The 19,440-nt window shown below is 36.0% G+C and overlaps 1 protein-coding gene across 1 annotated transcript in view; it reads left to right on the top strand.

Moving 5' to 3' along the window:
* The window catches only part of OVCH2 (ovochymase 2), a 71,363-nt gene that overhangs the window by 4,442 nt on the left and 47,481 nt on the right, over window positions 1-19,440 (top strand). Inside the window, exons 3-12 of the mRNA XM_074231601.1 lie at window positions 3,641-3,732; window positions 4,015-4,187; window positions 4,689-4,784; window positions 4,942-5,093; window positions 5,915-6,110; window positions 8,465-8,488; window positions 9,157-9,247; window positions 9,361-9,494; window positions 11,003-11,143; window positions 11,705-11,835. Of these exons, the coding sequence (XP_074087702.1) occupies window positions 3,641-3,732; window positions 4,015-4,187; window positions 4,689-4,784; window positions 4,942-5,093; window positions 5,915-6,110; window positions 8,465-8,488; window positions 9,157-9,247; window positions 9,361-9,494; window positions 11,003-11,143; window positions 11,705-11,835 (1,230 nt within the window). The remainder of the gene's footprint in view (window positions 1-3,640; window positions 3,733-4,014; window positions 4,188-4,688; window positions 4,785-4,941; window positions 5,094-5,914; window positions 6,111-8,464; window positions 8,489-9,156; window positions 9,248-9,360; window positions 9,495-11,002; window positions 11,144-11,704; window positions 11,836-19,440) is intronic.

The following is a 19,440-nucleotide window of genomic DNA, read 5'->3' as shown; positions in this document are numbered from 1 at the left end:
CTCCCTTTATTGTGGCATCTAATTTTTGAAAAGTCAGTTTTTGCCCTTTATCTTCTTGTTTTTAGTTTTTTTGCAAGGCAATGGGGTTAAGTGGCTTGCCCAAGACCACACGATTAGGTAATTATTAAGTGTCTGAGGCCGGACTTGAACTCAGGTACTCCTGACTCCAAGGCCAGTGCTCTATCCACTGTGACACCTAGCCCCAACCCTTGCCCTTTATCTTCAGTCTCCATGAATACTCATTGATTGATATGGAATGCCTATGGGAGAAGGAGGTTCTGGGCTGTAGAGGTGTAGTTATTCTCCCATATGAACTTGTCTTTTCTTTTCCTTTTTTCTTTGTACTCATTCATTCATTTATGGCAATGGGGTTAAGTGACTTGCTCAAGGTCACACAGTTAGGTAGCTATTAATGTCAGAGGCCAGATTTGAATTAGGTCCTCTTGACTCCAGGGCCAGTGCTCTATCCACCTAGCTGCCCTTCGACATGTTTTTTCCTATATTATCAGTCTCTCACTGTGTCCACATCTACTTTTTCTATCTAGAAAAGAGGAACACATACTTCCATCCACATATAAATAGTTTTCTAATTCCATTTCAGAGTAAACTTGGATATGCCTAATGCATCATATAAATTCATATTCTAAAACTTAAATGAAAAGCTTAGGAATTGTAAAGGGTAAGTGGATTATTGTAAAGGGTAATGAAAGGGATGGGATAAGAATTGGGTTTTTGGGGTCAAGTAATCAAGAATTGAAGAAATAATAAATACAGAATACCTTTCCTTGAAATTGAGGGTGATCTGGAAGCAGTAGGAAAAGTTTCTGTACTTTTCTAGTGTATTTTTCCATAGGTCCTCTGATATTTTCCAAATATTGAAACTTTAGTATTTTTCAACATTTTTTCTTCAAAACCCAAAGCATGATGTTGATAGCTTTCTTGAATGTTGCTTTTTTCCTAAATCTGAAATGTCCTATTTTGGTGACATGTATATTCCTAGGAAATGGAGGGAAATTCCAAATATGGGCTAAAAATTACCTTTTGTTCGAGTCACCAGATGAGTTCTTAACATCCCAGAGAGTAAGTTTACAATTACTAATTCTCCCCAAAGCCAGAAAGATATAATGAGAAATGTAGATAAGGTACAAAGCAGGGTCAGAAGGTGATGGATGGGAAGTGGACAAATTATCTCATAGGGTAATGGAAACAATACTATGAAGACATTAAAGTTCTAGACTCTAAGTAGATCCCAGCCTAGGAATGTCCTAGTCCATAATTCTGGATGTTCAATGTACTTCCTATAGGCAAAGCATTGTACTAGTTGTTAGTAATAAAAGTGAAAGCACCAAAACCTCCTATATTACATCTTACTTTGAGGATACATATATATTACATATAGTTCAAGCAAATAAAAGTAATTTTGGGGGTTGATGGTATTTGAAGAGCACTAATAGTGAGGGGAGAAGCAAGAAAGGCATCATATAGGTCTTGATTCTTAAACTAAACCTTGACAGAACCTAGCGTTTACAAGGTAGAGATGAAAGTGAGGAACATTCCAAGGAGACAGAACTAGCAAAATCATGAAAGCTGAAAGTGGAACACTATGCATAGTGATCAACAAGACCACTTTGACTAGAATATTGGTTGTATGAGAGCAGCAATGGGACAAAAGTCTTGGTAAAAATGGAATCAGATTATGAAGGGGGTTTAAATACAAAAGGAGTTTTATTTGAGATTAAATAATTTCTTTTTAAAAATGTTTTTTATTATCTTTTTTAATGTCATCATAATTTTCTCCAGTATCCTTTCCCTACTTCTTCCCAGAGAGCCATCATCAGATTTTTTTTTAAGATAAAAAAGACAAAGGAGGTGGGGGTGGGGGAAATCCATAGAACTGTTCAATAAACTGAAAAAGTCTGAAAACATATGCAACACCTGTAGACCTCCCATTTCCATGAAAGGGTGAGCGAGGGTGTCCTCATAGTTATTCATTCAAATCAATCTTGATCAAGCTTTATAATTTTGCTACACTTGCTTTAGGAGTGTGTGTGTGTGTGTGTGTGTGTGTGTGTGTGATTTTTCTTTCAATTTATATTGTTTTCTTGTCTCTGTTTATGTTCTGCATCTATTCATGTTGATTTTTCCATCCTTTTCTGAATTCATCATATTTGTCATTTTTTATAGCACAGTAGTAGTCTATTACATTCATATATCATCATTTGTTTAGCTGTTCTCAATCTATTTTTGTTTCTAATTTTTTGCTATCACAAAAATATTGCTATCGATATTTTGATATATTTGTAAATTTCCTTCTTATCAATGGATTCTTGAGACATAATCTTAGTCATGCGATCTCTGGGTCAAACGGTATAATCATTTATTTGTGTGATTCCAAATTACTTTACAAAATGGTTGTATTAATTTATAGCTCTACTAACAATGCATTAGCAGGCCTCTCATTCCACAACCTCTCCACCATTGTTATTTTTTATAATCTCTGTCAATTTGCAGGGTATAAGGTGAAACTTCAGGGTTTTGATTTGCATTTCTCTTATTAGTGATCTGGACCTTTCTTTCATGTAGGTGTTGATATTTTGCAATTATTCTTTGGAGAACTGTACATTTCCATTGACCATTTATTTATTGAGGAATCAAATAACTTTTTGAGCAGTGGCTTGACATGTTTACATCTTTTTGTTACTTTGAATTCTGGGTAAATATTTTGGTGTCTATTTAGGTTCTGGGCCTTTAGGTTTGAGAATTTATTTATATTTTTTTTAGTTTTTTAGTTTTTTTTAGTTTTTTTTTCCTGCAAGGCAATGGGGTTAAGTGGCTTGCCCAGTGCCACACAGCTAGGTAATTATTAAGTGTCTGAGGCTGCATTTGAACTCAGGTACTCCTGACTCCAGGGCCATTGTTCTATCCACTGAGCCACCTAGCTGCCCCCTGAGGATTTCTTGATATAGTTGTTTGCTATATGTCTTTTTACATATAAACATGGTGTGGTGGAGAATGCAATTCAAGATCATGGAGACATCATGGGAGGGTAGAAAAGAGCACTTTATTGAGAGTCAGAAAGCCTGGGTTCTAATTCTGTTCTTTGTCATACCTGTGTTTTCTTTCTTCTTTCTTCTTTCTTCTTTCTTCTTCTTTTTTTTTTTTGGCAAGGCAATGGGGTTAAGTGACTTGCCTAAGGTCACACAGCTAAGTAATTATTAAGTGTCTGAGGGCAGATTTGAACTCAGGTCCTCCTGCTCCAGGGCTGATGCTCTATTCATTTTATCACCTAACTGCCCCTACCTGTGTTTTCTTGAACAAGTCATATACTCTCTCTTGGTTTCAATTTCCTCATTCTAAAATGAAATTGAACTAAATAACTTTTAAAATTCTTTCCACCTCTAAACCTCTGATTCTATGGTTTGAGTAATTAAAAAAATATCTTAGTGGCTTTGTGATTGTGTCAAATCACTTTTCCTTTCTTAGAACTGGCATCTTTATTTGTATAGTTGGGCTAGGGACTCCCTTCTACTCAGTTTATAGTACTATTATGAAAATCAAATGAGATTAGGGAGAAGACTTGTAACTTTGAACTATTTTCAAATGAAAGGCATCTTTATTATTTAAGGTTTTCGTCCTCTAGGTGTCTCTGAAACGAAGAGAAAAGCATTTCTGTGGAGGAACTATCATCTCTGCCCAATGGGTGATCACAGCTGCTCACTGTATTATGCATAAGTAAGAATAAACAGTCACATGATTGAAGGTTAGCTAGTATTTCCCCCTTTTTATATAATTCACAGTCAAAAGTAGAGAATTTTTATGTTCCAAGTCTTAGGCAGGATATGGTCATGTAGCTCTAGAACCTGGGATAGAGAAGGAATTCCCTCTGGGACTGGTCCAGATACCTGCACACACAGATATTTAATTACTATTGATTAATGGTGATAATCAACTATGTGTGGCCTGTTGGATCTCTGTGGTTGCTTGTTTTCCTTAAACTACATTCCTTCTCTACAGGGATATGAAAACTTTTCTGAATGTTACTGCAGGAGAACATGATATGAATCTGATAGAACAAGGAGAGCAGACCCTTTCTGTGGATACCATCATCAGACACCCATATTTCACACTCAGAAAACCAATGAACTATGACATAGCCCTCTTGAAGATGAAAGGCACCTTCAAATTTGGTAACCATCTGAGGGCTAGAGAGAATCTGGGCTGCCATGCTCTTATCTCCCCTGGATCAGGCCAACTTGTACTGACAGTCGAGTTCATGAGTACCCTCTAAAGCTACTGTTTTTGTTCTGTGAAGTATGATCTAATTTTAGGTTTGGGCATGACCTGAAGCTTGGGTTAAGGCATTATGGGCAATGGACATACTTGCTGATAATTATTCTCTATTGTAGTCCCTTATTTATAGAATGTAAAGGAGAAGAGATCCAAGGTTTTCCTTGGTTCCCATATTTTTCTGGGAGTTGCTTTTCTGTCACTTTGATGATATTTAAGGATTTGAGAAGGATGGTTGCCAAAGGGAGTATCAGAACAAAAAAAGTTTGGAGGTTAAAGCAAATCTAAAAAGTCCTAGTTACCCATTAAATATATAGCTGCATTTGTGTGTCCTGCCAGGGAGACTGAGGCTTGGATGTCCTCTCTAGGTCTGGACAAGTCCCTCTTGTTATTTCCTACAGGCCAGTTTGTTGGACCCATATGTCTTCCCAAACAGGGGGAAACTTTTGAGCCAGGATTCATCTGCACCACCGCAGGATGGGGTCGTCTGGAAGAGAGTAAGTAGTCCCTATTCCATCCCACTGGAGCCACCAACAACTCAAATCAACAAGCATTTGAACCTGAGTCCTCGGAACCTGGGTTTTGGCAATCTCTGTGAAAGAGACTAAGGGATTCCATGCTTCATTATATTTCTCTATTGGTTTGTTTTCTTAGATGGCCGTCTTCCTCAAGTCTTGCATCAAGTAGACTTACCCATTCTGACCAAGAGGAAGTGTGCGGCTATGCTGTTAACTCTGAAGAGGCCTATCAAAGGCAACACACTTCTCTGTGCTGGCTTTCCAGATGGGGGCAAGGATGCATGTCAGGTTGGTAGGGGAAAGCTGAGCTAACTTGATAATAGTCAGACTAAATTCTCATTCTGGTTTGTTTTCCTGTGGGGGGAAGATGGATTCACCAATTCCTGGAGGGAGTTGACCCTGGAGGGCAGAAAGGCTGAAATTGGAGGTTGGGGAGTCTAGGAGGTTAAACCAGAGCTAGAAAAGAGCAGTCAATAGCACAATTAGATGGTTGATTTGATCTCTTTCTCTCAGGTATCAAATGATGGGAGTCCTCAACTATGGCATAAAGTTTAATAGCCAGAGAATGCTTTTTTCTCCTCCCAAACACAAAGAATGGCCAATTCTTTTATTTGGTGACTGACATGCTCAGTTTGTGGATTAACCTGGCCATTACCCTGTCTCCTGTTGACAAGTCAACAAATATTTATTATATTTGATTATTAATTATATATTATATAATGTTACCTATTAATATTATGCTTCTTATGCTTCAGTCAGAGGATCTGGGAGGGGGAGAGAGAGAGACAGAGAGAGAGAGAGAGAGAGAGAGAGAGAGAGAGAGAGAGAGAGAGAGAGAGAGGAGAGAGAGAGAGAGACACTTAGGGAAATTTATTCCTTCCTGATGACTCTTATGAAACAACTGTAGGGAAAAGAAAGAGGGTTAAAGTGTAAGATATAATAAATTTTGAGGATTATCCTGGAATTTCACTTATCTTGACTATCCCCATTCCCCAAACTCATTTAATCCAGAGTTTAGGGAGGTTTCTTGGTTACTCTTGTTGTAGTCTCAAGGCAAGGACTGGAAGAAATTCTACTGACTTTGATGACAACAGTTTCTCTTTTTATAGGGTGATTCAGGGGGCTCTCTGATGTGCAGGAATAAACATGGGGCCTGGACTCTAGCTGGTGTGACTTCCTGGGGGATGGGATGTGCTCGAAGCTGGAGGCACAACTGTCAGAAAATTGCCAGTTACAGAGGAACTCCAGGGGTTTTTACAGACCTGACCAAGGTGCTTCCCTGGATTCACAACACTATTGAAATAGGTAATAAAGCCAATGTCTTATAGACACCCCAAGTTGTAGTGATTCTTTTTGGTAGGGGCAAACAAAGAAATTGTGAGGTTGGCGATTGAGATATAGAGGAATTGGGGAGAAGGCAGGCTTCAAATTATGATTTTGTGGCTCACAGAGCATACTGGAATTATTTATTCTCAATATGTCATCCTGAATAAAATGTATTTAATTTAGAGGTTCAATGGAAAATTAATATGATAATTTAACAATATTTTAGACAGTACTGTTGTAATAATTAGGAATACATTGATTTCTGGTGTTATATTGTTCCTTCTTTAAGTTAGCAAGATTCCTTGCAATAAAATGAGGTGGTTGGACTAGAAATTTAGGACTCTTCTATTCTATCATTCTATAACTATCTATATATGTGACAACTGAAGTTTGTGAATTAATTATGTTATCTGTTGATGACCCTTTGTTCTACCTTTTTCTCCTTTAACTTCAGAGATACTGCAGTTTCCTGGTTTTCCTATACCTCTCTAGGAAACCTTGGTTTCCTTTGCTGGATCATCATTCTCTTCCTCAATCTTTAATTTCTTTAATTTGGGTCTATTCTTTATCTTTCTTCTTATCTTCTATTTCTGTATTCTCACTGATTATCTCATCTACTCTCATTACTTCAAATGCTTCTACCCTAGAGATGACTATCAAATCTATGTGAGTGGTTCTGATCTTTCTTCTGAGTTTGCATCTCTAAGCGCTATGAGACATTTCCATGTAGATATCCCACTGCCAAATAAAACCCAACATGCTTATTATCTTTCTCCTTCAAAACTGATTTTCATAATCTTTCTTTCTCCTAACCTTGGGGTTAACTTAACTCTTCTCTTTCCCTTGTTTTCCATATTTAATTAGCTACTAGATTCTATCTATCTATCTGTCTATTTATCTATATATCTATCTATCTATCTGGGGTGAATAAACAACAGAGTACTTTACTCTCTGAATTTAGAGGGTGTCAACAGCACAGTCTTTCTATCATATAGGAACAACGGAGTTTGGCACTTAGCAAGATTATATAAAATAAAATTTACAGGATGATAGGCTGGTGCATGATCCTCCATTACTTGTCTCCTCCCTCACCTGGACAGCTACTCAAACAATAACCCCATTCTGACATGTTGGGGTCTCTACTTCTCTCCTCATGGACTATAGTAAACTCTAGTCCAACTGAATTACCAGCATGGCAGGTAAGGTTCTGACTTGAATTCAGGAAGGCATAGGACTATATCTCATTCCACACACTAGTTGTGTGAACCTGAGCATGTTACTTAACCACTCTCTCCCTCAGTTTTCTCATATGAAAAAAAGGGGATTGAACTCAATATTTATGGTTCCTTCTAACTGTAAATCTCTAATCTTTTGACAATACTCTTCCTCTCTCTAGTATAAAGTGTATCTTAACATTTCTGTATGTTTGTTCAGGCTGTTCCTTGTTCCAAGAATGCATGTCCTTTTCCCATCTTAAACTACTTCATCTAGGAAGCTTTCAATGGGACCCAAAAGAAGAGAAGAGAAACCAGAAACCAGGATATTAATCAGATATAATGAGTGTTTTGATCTATCTATAATGATGGTCAAATAACAATAAAAAACTATTTATACAGTTTTAGAAAATACCTTCTATTCACTGATTCATTTGAGCCTCATAATGGCTTTGTGAGTTTGGTCCAGAGATGGTAGATGACTAACTCAAAGTTACATAGTCAACAAGAGAGCTGAAATTAGAAATTATTTCCCGAAATATATTTTCTTTCTTTTATATGTTCCTCTACCAACTTGATATTTAAGGTATGTATACTGAAAGGTCAATTTTGATACCATAATTCTTGGAAAGGTATAGTTTGGGTATCCATATGGAAAGAGGTTGGGTAGGTCAAAAGATATAGTGTGTTATGGTGGAAAATACTGGATTTAAATTTGGACATGGGATTCAAATCTCACTTTTGTTACTTGTGGGACCTTGGGAGAGTCATTTGACTTCACTGAGTCTGAATTTTCTCATTCATTTTCTCATTCATTGCAGCTTGAAAACTATGCTTTAATGATTCTGGGATAATTCTCTTTGTGTATTACCTATCTCACAGGATTGTTATGAAGGTCAAATGAAATAATGCACAAAGATCTCTTTGTAAATGTGAAAGTACTTTATAAATATCAGTTATTTAATTGTAAAGTATTTATAAACATGCATGATTATTCTTTGTACATCCTTATGTAAATAGATATGAATTGTGATTATTATTTCTAAATCTGTTGGATGGTTAGGGGCAGAATTTTCATAAATATGGTTATGTCAAAAGACTTTTTCTTTCTTCACCCAGGGCAGAGGATGAAAAGTTCTGTGGGTAAGCAATATTAAATTGAATTTTTAGAATGAGAACCTAAATTTAGATCTCTGCTCAGACATTTAATACCTTTGTAAATGTTGACTTTTCATTTAGCCTGTATGAATCTTGGTTTGTCATCTGTAAAATGAACAGGGTTGGACTAAATAATCTCTGTGGTGCCTTCCAATTCCTAATCTATGAACCTATGAAACACTAAACTCATTTATATTTCTGAATATTGGAGGAAGAGTCCTATTATAACTGAACAGATGTTTTTCTAGTCCCAGTAAGTATCAGGTCTGACTGAGAGGATGACCCCCATTATCACATGTGAAAGATGAAATAAATTGATAGCCTGTAAAGATTTATTATGAAGGCACATGTATAGTGACTTCTCATGTTCGTCTTGGTCTCTACCAGGTGGCCCCTGCAGGACTTGGCTTACATGCAGGTAACAGGAACTAAGCTTCACTGCCCTTGCTTGACTCACTTGGCATTGGGCCCTACCTAGTCAGATGCAAAGATTCCTCCACACAGTCTTACTTAGGACACATAATATCACCAGCAACACAAACCCAGAGACCCATGGCTATAAGCTGGGTAGTTTCCTTATTTTATTTTAATTTTGTAAAAGTAGTGTTACTAATCACTGGCCAATGTTGCTCTTCTTTGGTTTCCTTTTCCAGCCCTGTGCAGTGACCAAGATGGCCAACTCTCAGGACCAGAAGGTCAGCTCCGTTTCCCAAGACACCCCCACCAGTTCTATGGAAGTGATGAGTGAGTAAACACCATTGTTGCCCTTTACCAAGTCCAGTTGCACTTGTTTGATCATTATCATCTGAACTTGCCATTTAGAAACCAAACATTTTTTTCACTCTGTGTGTCTATAGATTGTGTATCTGGACTGTACGTGTCAAAAGGCAGATGCACATCTGGCTCAATTTTTCCCACTTGGATGTGGAATTTGAGGAGTTTTGTCGCCAGGATTCCTTGTCTGTATATTCATTAGAAGACAGACTTATTGGTGAGTGAGTTTTTGTTGCACTAACATAGAGAAAACCATGCTTTTTGGGCATTTTTGTTGAGGGGGAAAGCTTGGACTCACTGGCTTGTTATTAGCAATGAATTGGCTTTATGAGCCTGACATTTATAAATATTTATACCAAATCTTTGTTTTTCTTTTTCTTTTTCTTTTTCCTAGTTCTGTAAAAAACTGGCAGTTTTTGGTATGGCACAAGATACGTAATTTAATTTTTATTAAGTTTTTTTTATATTAGCTTGTCCTAACCATGAGCAATTGTTGTTTTCCAATTGTTTAGATCTGACTTTATTTGTGTGAAAAGTATTTTGAAATTGTGTTTATGCAGTTTCTGGGTTTGTCTTTGGGAGGTAGATTCCCAAGTATTTTATGTTATCTACAATTACTTTAAATAGAATTTCTCTTTCTAACTCTTGCCTTTGGGCTTTGTTGTTCATATATAGAAATGCTGATGATTTACGTGGATTTATTTTATATCCTGCTACTTTGCTGAAGTTTTAATTGCTTTAAGTGGTATTTTAGTTGATTTTCTAGGATTCTCTAAGTATACCATTTATCTTTTGTAAAGAGTGAAAGTTTTGCTTCTTTATTGCCAATTCTAATTCCTTCAACTTCTTTTTTCTTCTATTGCTAAAGCTAACATTTCTGATACTATATTAAATAGTAATAGTGATAATGGGCATCCTTGTTTCACTCCTGATCTTATTGGAAATGCTCCTAGTTTATCTCCATTACATATAATGTTTGTTGATAGTTAAAGCTTTTTCTTTTTTAAGGCTGAAAAGTGGTGAGGGAAGGCTCGGGGGAAACTGGGAAGCGTAGGGAGGCTGAAGCTTTCTGAATTTAAAAAGTCAAATTTTCTGATTATGAAATCTAGGCCTAGCATGGATGGTTTTGAAAGTAAAACTTGAGATGTGCTTTGATTTGTCAAGGACTAGTATTTATTCTGGCTGTCACATGAAGTTTCCTATAAACCTGCCAGCTTGAGAGTCATTATGGTTCCAGTCTGTTCAGAAATTTTGAACCAAGAATCTAGTTTTTTTGGTCCTCTTTTTGGGTTGTATTGCTCCAGATGTGGAATCAGGGGAACTGAATTTGAATTTTGACTGTATCCTTAACCAACTTGTGTGACCTTTTAAGCTTTGCTTGTCCTCAGTTTCCTCATTTATAAAATGAAGGGATGGAAAGAGATAGTACTGCCCATCTTTATATCTCTGGTTCTATAATCCATTGTGACTGATTGATCCAGCCTTGATGACTTATCTACCCTCTTTGAGTGAGAAATATTGATGAACCACTGTAAAGTGGCTCAGTAATGCAAAGGATTGGGGCTGGTTTTGCAGGTTGGAATGAATCCAGAAAAGGAGATGGAATGCCCATAGGGCTGAGTTACTGTAATGTAAATAATTCTTTCACATTTTCAGTGAACTGAAGAAGTAATTTTATTTTCCTCACTAGATTTTGATTTGAGAATCTCTGATGCTATGTTGCAGGGAAGTTTTGTGGTACGGTTGTCCCTTCACCAATCTTCATTAGCTCCAGCTCAATAAGGCTGAAGTTTGTCTCCGATGCTACAGAGTATGGCACTGGATTTGTACTCACCTACCAAGCTCTTAAACCAAATCACTCTTCTGGTAAAGTAATTTACTTCACTTTCTGTTTTGTAGCTCAGGAGCTATAGTAGGTGGTGCAGGGAGAGAGTGCTGGGTCTAGAATCAAGAAGAAATGGATTTAAACTCAGGCTCAGACATTTATTAGCTGTATGACCCTGGGAAAGTCACTTAATCTTATCTGTCTCCGTTTCCTCACCTATAAAAATGAACTGGAGAAGAAAATGGCAAATCACTCTAGTATCTGGGGTCATAAAGAGAATTGGACATGACCGAAATAATTGAACAACAAGGAAAACAGTGGTGAAGATAAATGGGACACATTTATCTTCCAACTTTGATGGTTAAACAGAGCATGGAAATTGAACTTAATTATGTGGCAGGCAAAGAGTTACACTGGACACTGAATACATCTCTACTTTTGTTCTGGTGACCATTCTGATTAGAAATGATGAACACTTAAATGATGGCTGCCCTTGCGGATAGTGATGGGGTATTAAGATTTAATGTAATCTCATTTGCTTTCAAGTAGAACTTCATATGTGATTAGAAAGAGAAAACTTTAACTTTTGGTTTTTATTTTAGATTCTGGTTGTGTTGCCTTAACTGTTCTTTTTGAAGAAGGGATCATACAAAGTTTGCACTATCCAGATGTTTATACAAATCTGCTCAATTGTCACTGGATTATTCATGCTCCAGAAGACCACATCATTAAGGTATGCCCTTAATAGATGGGCTCATAATTATTGCTTAGAACAGTTAATATTCAATTAAAAGCTACCTAATTCCTACATAAGATGGTAAAAACATTTGTTTTCTTTATTTCAAGGTAAGGATCATTGTTCTATCTACTAACTAGTATATAATTGAGTTACTGGACTCTCAGTCCTTTCCTCCCATGGGATTCACTGAGAAATTCAGAACCAACCACAAATGCACATATTGAATCATCAGTTACATAAGATGACCATAGTTCTCAGCTAGATTCCAGTTTCCATGAAGCCTAAAACACATCATTTCATACCTGTTTGACATGGCTAGTTAGTATGGATACCATGAAGTCAGTTCATTTTAAGTGATCCCTTTATCCCAACACTTCAGCCATTTTAGAGTAAAGGAACTGTTTCATGGCTAATTCAAGTATAAAATCTGTTTAGGATCTGACCCCCTTTGAGTGTATGTATGGAAAGCAGGGCTGCAATAATAAAGTTTTCTATTTTAAAAGTGGCTTCTATTATTGGAAAGTAGCATCTTTAGCTGCCTTAGATACAGTGTCCAATTTGTTTTGGCCTCTTTACTGTAGAATGACTGATTTCCTTAGTCTTATTGGTTTCAATCCTTTCTCCTCCCCCTCCCATCTGAGAGGCAGCATGGCTTAGGGGACAGAGAGTTGCTTCAGAGCCAGGAAGACTTCTGATCAAGTCCTGCTTCTGATAAACCCTGGCTTTTTGATTCTGGAAAAATCATTTAACCTCTCAGGACTCTAGGCAACTCTTTATAGTCCAATACCATAAATTGAAGGGAATGTTCTGATTTGCATTAGTAGAAGAGATTTCCTTACCTAGAAGTTCCCTATATAAAAAAAAGGACATAAATTTAATCATGAGTACTTGATCCCCCTGGTTAAAGAAAGTCAATCCGTCTATAAGTGCCGGAGAATTCCCAAGAGTCTTTAACTTGATCTAAATTAGTCCTCCATCTGATTTGGGATGCTACACAAGATGAAGACCCTCTGTTGAGCCCCACTGGCTGCTACTAAACACCAGAATTTAATGGGTGGATTCCTAGTTACTCCTTTACATCCCAAGCACCTTTGGAAAATGGCAACAGAAGGCTTTTCCTATTCCCATTTTTGCTACTATTAACAGAATTGGAGAACTTAGTTGGAGTGACAAGTTTTACATGGGTTGAAAGTGTGGGAATTTGGAGCTCATTGACAGAGCAGATTATCAAAGCTATGGGAGTGGGTGGAAACTCTCTTATGCTAAACTTCAATTCCTTATTAATGATCTTCTGACCTTTGTTATTTGAAGATAGTTACATTTGATGGAGAATATGGAAGCAAAATAGGGGTGAAAGAGTCTTGCTTTCCTTCTTTAATCTAATAACTTAATCTTTGTCCTTTCTAGTTTGACTTTTTTTCCCTCAAAAAAGAGCTTAAAATTTTCAGTGTCTTTCTTATGTTTTGCAAGCCTTTCTACTTGGAGATATTGAAATTAACTTGTGAAGGTTTAATTTAGGGTCAGGATCTTGCCTCTTTCAGTCAGCTCTGCAAAGTTAGAAAACTGAAAAATATACATTGTTGACAAAATTTATACAACTCTCAGCCCCCAGATGATTTAATTAATTGCCAGACTGGGAAAGAAATTTACCAGACAGTAGAATTTTGTATGATCAATAATCCAAAGGTTCACTGCCTCATCATACTCTCTTTAGTTAAAGAACTGAACCCAGTTATTAAATTATTTTATCTTGGGTTAGAAAATAATTGTTTAAAAATGCAAATAGCAAAATTTAAAGCAATAGAGAAATCTTTGCTAATTAACCATGCCTCCTTTGGCAAGAGACAACAGAACAGAAGGGAGAAATACTTAATTTTTTTCTAAAAGTTTTCCTGAGTAGGCAATATTCAGTTATTCCTTGCTGGATTCTTTTAATAAGCTTAATTAATCTCTTAATAAGATACTTGGTGATTCAGATAAAGTAGCATTGGTTTCACCATCCTACTGCTTCAGCCACTATCAGTGGCTGCCTCCATCTGCACTGTTACTACTGCTGATACTGTCTCCCCTGCCTGTCTGCAATCCTATACAGAGAGATTAAAAAACTGCTACTGTAGTTCAGAGCTCTGCTTTTCAATTTCTATTTCATTCTATCTTTATCTCTTTTTGAAGATCAATGTCCAATGGACAAAGGGTCAAAGGATATGAACAGGCAGTTCTCAGATGAAGAAATTAAAACTATCTATAGTGATATGAAAAATGTCCAGCATCATTATTGATCGGAGAAATGAAAATTAAACCAGCTCTGTGTTGCTACTTCATACCAATCAGATGACAAAAAGGAAAATGATCAATGCTGGAAGGGATGTGAGAAAACTGGGATACTAATGAATTGTTGGTCAACTTGTGAACTGATCCAACCTTTCTAGTGAGCAATTTGGATCTATGTCTAAAGGGCAAAAAAACCTGCATACCTTTTGATCCAGTAACACCACTATTAGGTCCGTATCCCCAAGAAATTATAAGAAAGTCTAAAAACCCCACATGTACAAAAATATTTATAGCAGCTCTTTTTGTAGTGGCAAAGAATTGGAAATTGAGGGAATATCTTTCAATAGAGTAGGGGCTGAGCAAGTTGTGGTATATGAATGTAATGGAGTACTGAAGAATTAACTCATTAACAGTAACATTATGTAATGATGAGCTGTAATGGATTTGCTCATCTCAGTAGTATAATAATTGAAGACAATTCTAAAGGACTTGTGATGGAAAATGCCATCCACATCCAGAGAAGGAACTATGAAATCTGAATGCAGACCAAAACTTACTATTTTCAATTTAAAATTTTTAATATATTTTATGGTTTCCCCTCCTTTTTGTTCTGATTCTTCTTTCACAACATGATTAATATGGAAATAAATTCAACGTAATATATAACCTATATTAAATTGCTCTCTGGTAAGAAGAAGAAATGGAAGGGAAGGAGAAAAATATCAAACTCAAACCCTTGCAGAAGAATTATTGTTAAGGATAGGTGACTGGAAGATGGAAAAAGAAATACAACTCTTAGGATCTTAAAGCAGTTTAGGTTTTCTTAGAAGGCAGTTGATTCAAACCTTTCTAGAATGACATATTCAGTGTTAGTTTTTCTGATTCCACTTTTACAATTCCTTGTCACTTTTTAGTTTTGGTTCTTCTTTACTTAACTTTCCTTCTTTCTTTTCTATGTGCTCTTTTCAACTCTTAGCTCATTAAAGACCTCCTTTGTGGTTACATTTGTTCTTTCAGATGCCTCCCATTTTCTTTCTCATTGGGATCATTTGTTATTATACTATCAGAAGTTGAGTGTTAAGAATTCCCATTTCTTTTCAGTCAGTTTGATAGGATGCTCATAAAGGAATTTTCTGGATCCCAAGATGCAGTAATTCATATTCAGCAAAATGTTAAGGAAGAATATTATTACTACCTGCAGGAGAATAGAGTATCCTGCTGTAACCCTATAGTGATAGTACTCTAGTTTCCTATTTACCCTTTATTTTCCAGGTAGTGGATCATGTGCTTAGTTCTATTCCACCCCTTATTCTCTCTTTTGGACTCCTCTTCTCTTAGCTTTTCTGAAGAATGGAAACATGGTTTTCCTCTTTTGTTGTATTTGAAGGGAATAGCAATATGGTATCACTGAGGTAGAGGTGATGCATTTAAGACTGGGAGAACTTGTGCAAAGACACAGATTCTAACTTATATTTAATTATATTCTAACTATTCTCATATTCTTATTCTATTCTTATATTCTAACTTATATTTAATTTTAATTTTATTATTGCATTTGTATATTATTTTCATCATGGTACTTATCTGTTTTTTATCAATTCATGCAAATCTTCCTTTTCTATATTCTTCATATCCATGACTTTTTAACTATACTATAAGATTCCATTACATTTATATGCTATACTCTGCCCTCCCCCAACCCCTGCCCTACTTATATTCACATTTGATGAGTACCTAGTTTGTATTTAGTTCTTTATTAAAAAAAAGGGGGGGGGATTGCTATGAGGATTTGCTACATATATTAGGCCTCTGTTTTTGTCTTTGATTTCTTTAGGGTATATGTCCAAAGTGAAGGATTCACTGGGTCAAAAGAAATGAATAGTATAGTCTCCCATTTTTTTCTGCATAATTCTGAATTGAAATCTAGAATGTTTGTACTACTTCATCATTCTATTACTAAACATTAGTACATCTCTTGTTACATAGCCCTCCAACATTGACTATTATTCTTTTCATCTTTTCCAGTTTGCATGGAGTGAGGTAGAACCTCAGAGTATATGTATACAGCCCTTCATATATATAATCACACACATATATAAAATACTATTTATTATTTGGAATATATTTTCATGTGTTTGATTATTGCTTACAAATTTTATTAAAATTGTTCCTATTCTTTCATTAATGAACCATTGATAGATGGTTCTTAGTTTTATGCTTTTCCCCCCCTGACTATGAAAGATTCCTAAACTGAAATAATCTAGAAAGAAGTTTATGAAGTCATCCAGCAGAGGGGAAAGCCAAAAAGAGGGTGACTCACTTTGTTCCCTTCTCTCAGTCTATCATTTACATGTAATATAGGATTCATACAAAGTAATAAAGGAAACAGTACCTGACTGGTCAAACATGGAATCAATTTTCATATAAAACATGAATTGCTTTGTGATATATAGCAGGAGAAAACAGTTCTCATTTCTTGTATCAATCTTGGAATCTGACTGGATTTCTGATCAGCATAACCTAGGTCCCAAGTTAAGCTTTAAACACACCTGGTCTTGTTTCCCAGCCACTCAGGACTAGGATCATGCCATAGAGTTTTCCCACAGTATCAGTTCCCTTCCAACTGATATGTAAAGGAAAGAGTGCCAACAACTGACACGAGATGGTGGTGTCAGTGGCCAAGAAAGGTCTGAAGGTGAATTCTTCATCGTTATTGAAAGAAACTATTAATTCTATGAGGTAGAGGTGATGCATTTAAGATGAGTAAAAGTGCAAAGACACAGAGAAAAGAGATGAGGGGTGGCTAGGTGGCGCAGTGAATAGAGCACTGGCCCTGGAGTCAGGAGTACCTGAGTTCTAATCCAGTTTCAGATACTTAATGATTACCTAACAGAGTGGCCTTGGGCAAGCTACTTAACCCCATTTGTCTTGCAAAGTCCGAAAAAAAATAAAATAAAATAAAATTAGAAAAGGGATGGAATTGTTTATATTAGAAATAATCAGCATGATAGCACAGGGAGAATGTATGAAAGGGAGTAAAATGAAATAAAGGCAGGCAAATAGTGAGAGTCTGATTGATAATGACTAATAAATATTACAAAAAGAAGTGCATAGGGCACTCCAAATTATCCCCATTTCCCAAGTGAGGAAACTGTCTTAGAATAGTTCAGTAGAATTGTGAATGACAACTTTTCTGTATCACACAATGATCCAAGTCAATTCCAAAAGACTCATGATCCCTGTTTACCTCTACAGTTTTATTTCACAGCATTTCTTTTATTGCTTTATATATTCCAGCTAAATTTGACCACTAGTTGCTCCCTAAATGAGACATTCTTTCCTACTATTGTGCATTTAGACAAAATATCTGAAATGTTTGGAATGAACTTTCTTCTCATCTCTGAATAGTGAAGTCCTCATCTTAAAACTCAGATTCCATGTCACATTCTCTTCATGATCTTCTCTAATACTCCCTTTTGCTAATCTCTCTGTTTTCAAAAATCCATTTTATTATAATTATCTTTGCATGTTTAGTACTCTACCTGTTTAAGTTTCTAAAGATCAGTGTCCATTTTATTTTTTTTTATACCCAGGGTCAATGAGAGTGCTCTAAAAAATAAATGCTTAATAAATATTATTTGAATTTAATTTAATTGTACAAATGATTCAACAAAATTCATTTACATTTCAAAGGTATATTCATACTGATATGTAATATCTTCTTGTTTTACATAGAAAAGTTATCCCCAAGTCATACCCTTAGAATACTCCCAGGAAAAATAATTTTGGTAATGCATTCTACTCTCTTCTGAGTGGCAATTTTACTTAGTCATAAAATGATAATTGGGAGATTTTTTTTCCCTGAGTGTGTATTAAAGACTAGACAAAAGAGTCTGCAGGACTTAGGAAATTCACCCCCTTCTGCTGACTCAATATGAAAAGAAATGATAGAAACAAGAGGAAATGTGGGGAACATTTTGTGTGGCTGCATATTCCTCTGTAGGTAGTTTAAATACTTATGGATATAGGTGAAGTGATGTTTTCATCTTTTCTTCTACTTAAAGATCTTAGCAGCAGAAGAAATTAGCTCACAATATAAATGATTTTGGTAAGGATTTGACTGATGTCCTAAGGAAAAGGGAATATCTTAAAAATACCAGGAACAAGTTGTTTAGAGAACCAATGGGTTGATTAAAAGGTGTTTTGAAGGGGAGAAGAAAATGCTCAGGGGTGGCTAGGTGGCACAGTGGATACAGCATGGGCCCTGGAGTCAGGAGTACCTGAGTTCAAATTTGACCTCAGACACTTAATAATTACCTAGCAGAGTGGCCTTGGCAAGCTACTTAACCTTACAAAAACCTAAAAAAAGAAAAAGAAAAAAAAAGAAATGCTCAGATACAATTGTGAAGCAAGTATTATAGAAGATAAAAGGCATTACATGGAAGATCCACATTGGAGAAATAGCTTAGTATCTTAGGAGGAAACAATAAGATAGAGGATTCTTACAATGGGTGGAGAGAGGCATTCTAAAGTCCCTTCCAGACCAAGAGTCTAGGATTCCATGATTATTTAACTAGGTAGATTGGTATAGACATCTGCAATTTTATATTGGATAATATTCTTTAAAGGAATACCAGTGGATTTAGATGAAAGAAAAAGAGATGAGACATTGATTACATACTGCAGCTGTTAGTTCTACCATCACAACTGCCCAGCCACTGGCATTTTGTTTCTAGCTTCAATGCCAAGGAAACTCAAGATGATTATGAAATTTTCACTGAGAATGAGGACAAATTTAAACATAAGCATAATTTGATCATAGCTTCTTTTCATGAGCAGATTAAGAGACTTGAAGAACAGGAAGAGGAGCTTTTTAAGATGAAAGCAAAACAATTTCAATTTTCATTTGAGAATGACCTTCCAGATGGAAAGAACAAGGGATTGGTGAGGTGAAGATAATGAGAAAAGAATGAGTCTCCCACTTACAAGAAGAGATGAAACTCTTAAGACTAGTGTAAATTGTCTAAGGCAAGAAGTGATACACTTTGGATCTGGAACACTTTGCTAATGTGCACTTTGCTAATAAAAGTTCTGAACCTGAACATGGTTGGCAAGTGATACCTAAATGCAGAAACTACTTAGAAATATCAGGGAAAAGTTGAAAAATATAGGAATAAGAGAACAGAGAGGATCAGGCAAAAAGAGTTGTGCTGATTAAGTTGCACCAAAACTAGATGAGATGATAGTAAAGATATTGAAATAAAAATATCAGAAGAAAAAGAGGATAAGCCAAAAATGAGCAATATTTGTCATCTTGAATATGGAATT

Source organism: Macrotis lagotis, chromosome 3 (genome assembly GCF_037893015.1).
Source record: "Macrotis lagotis isolate mMagLag1 chromosome 3, bilby.v1.9.chrom.fasta, whole genome shotgun sequence".
NCBI lineage: Eukaryota > Metazoa > Chordata > Mammalia > Peramelemorphia > Peramelidae > Macrotis > Macrotis lagotis.
This window is presented reverse-complemented; position numbering and strand designations above follow the sequence as displayed.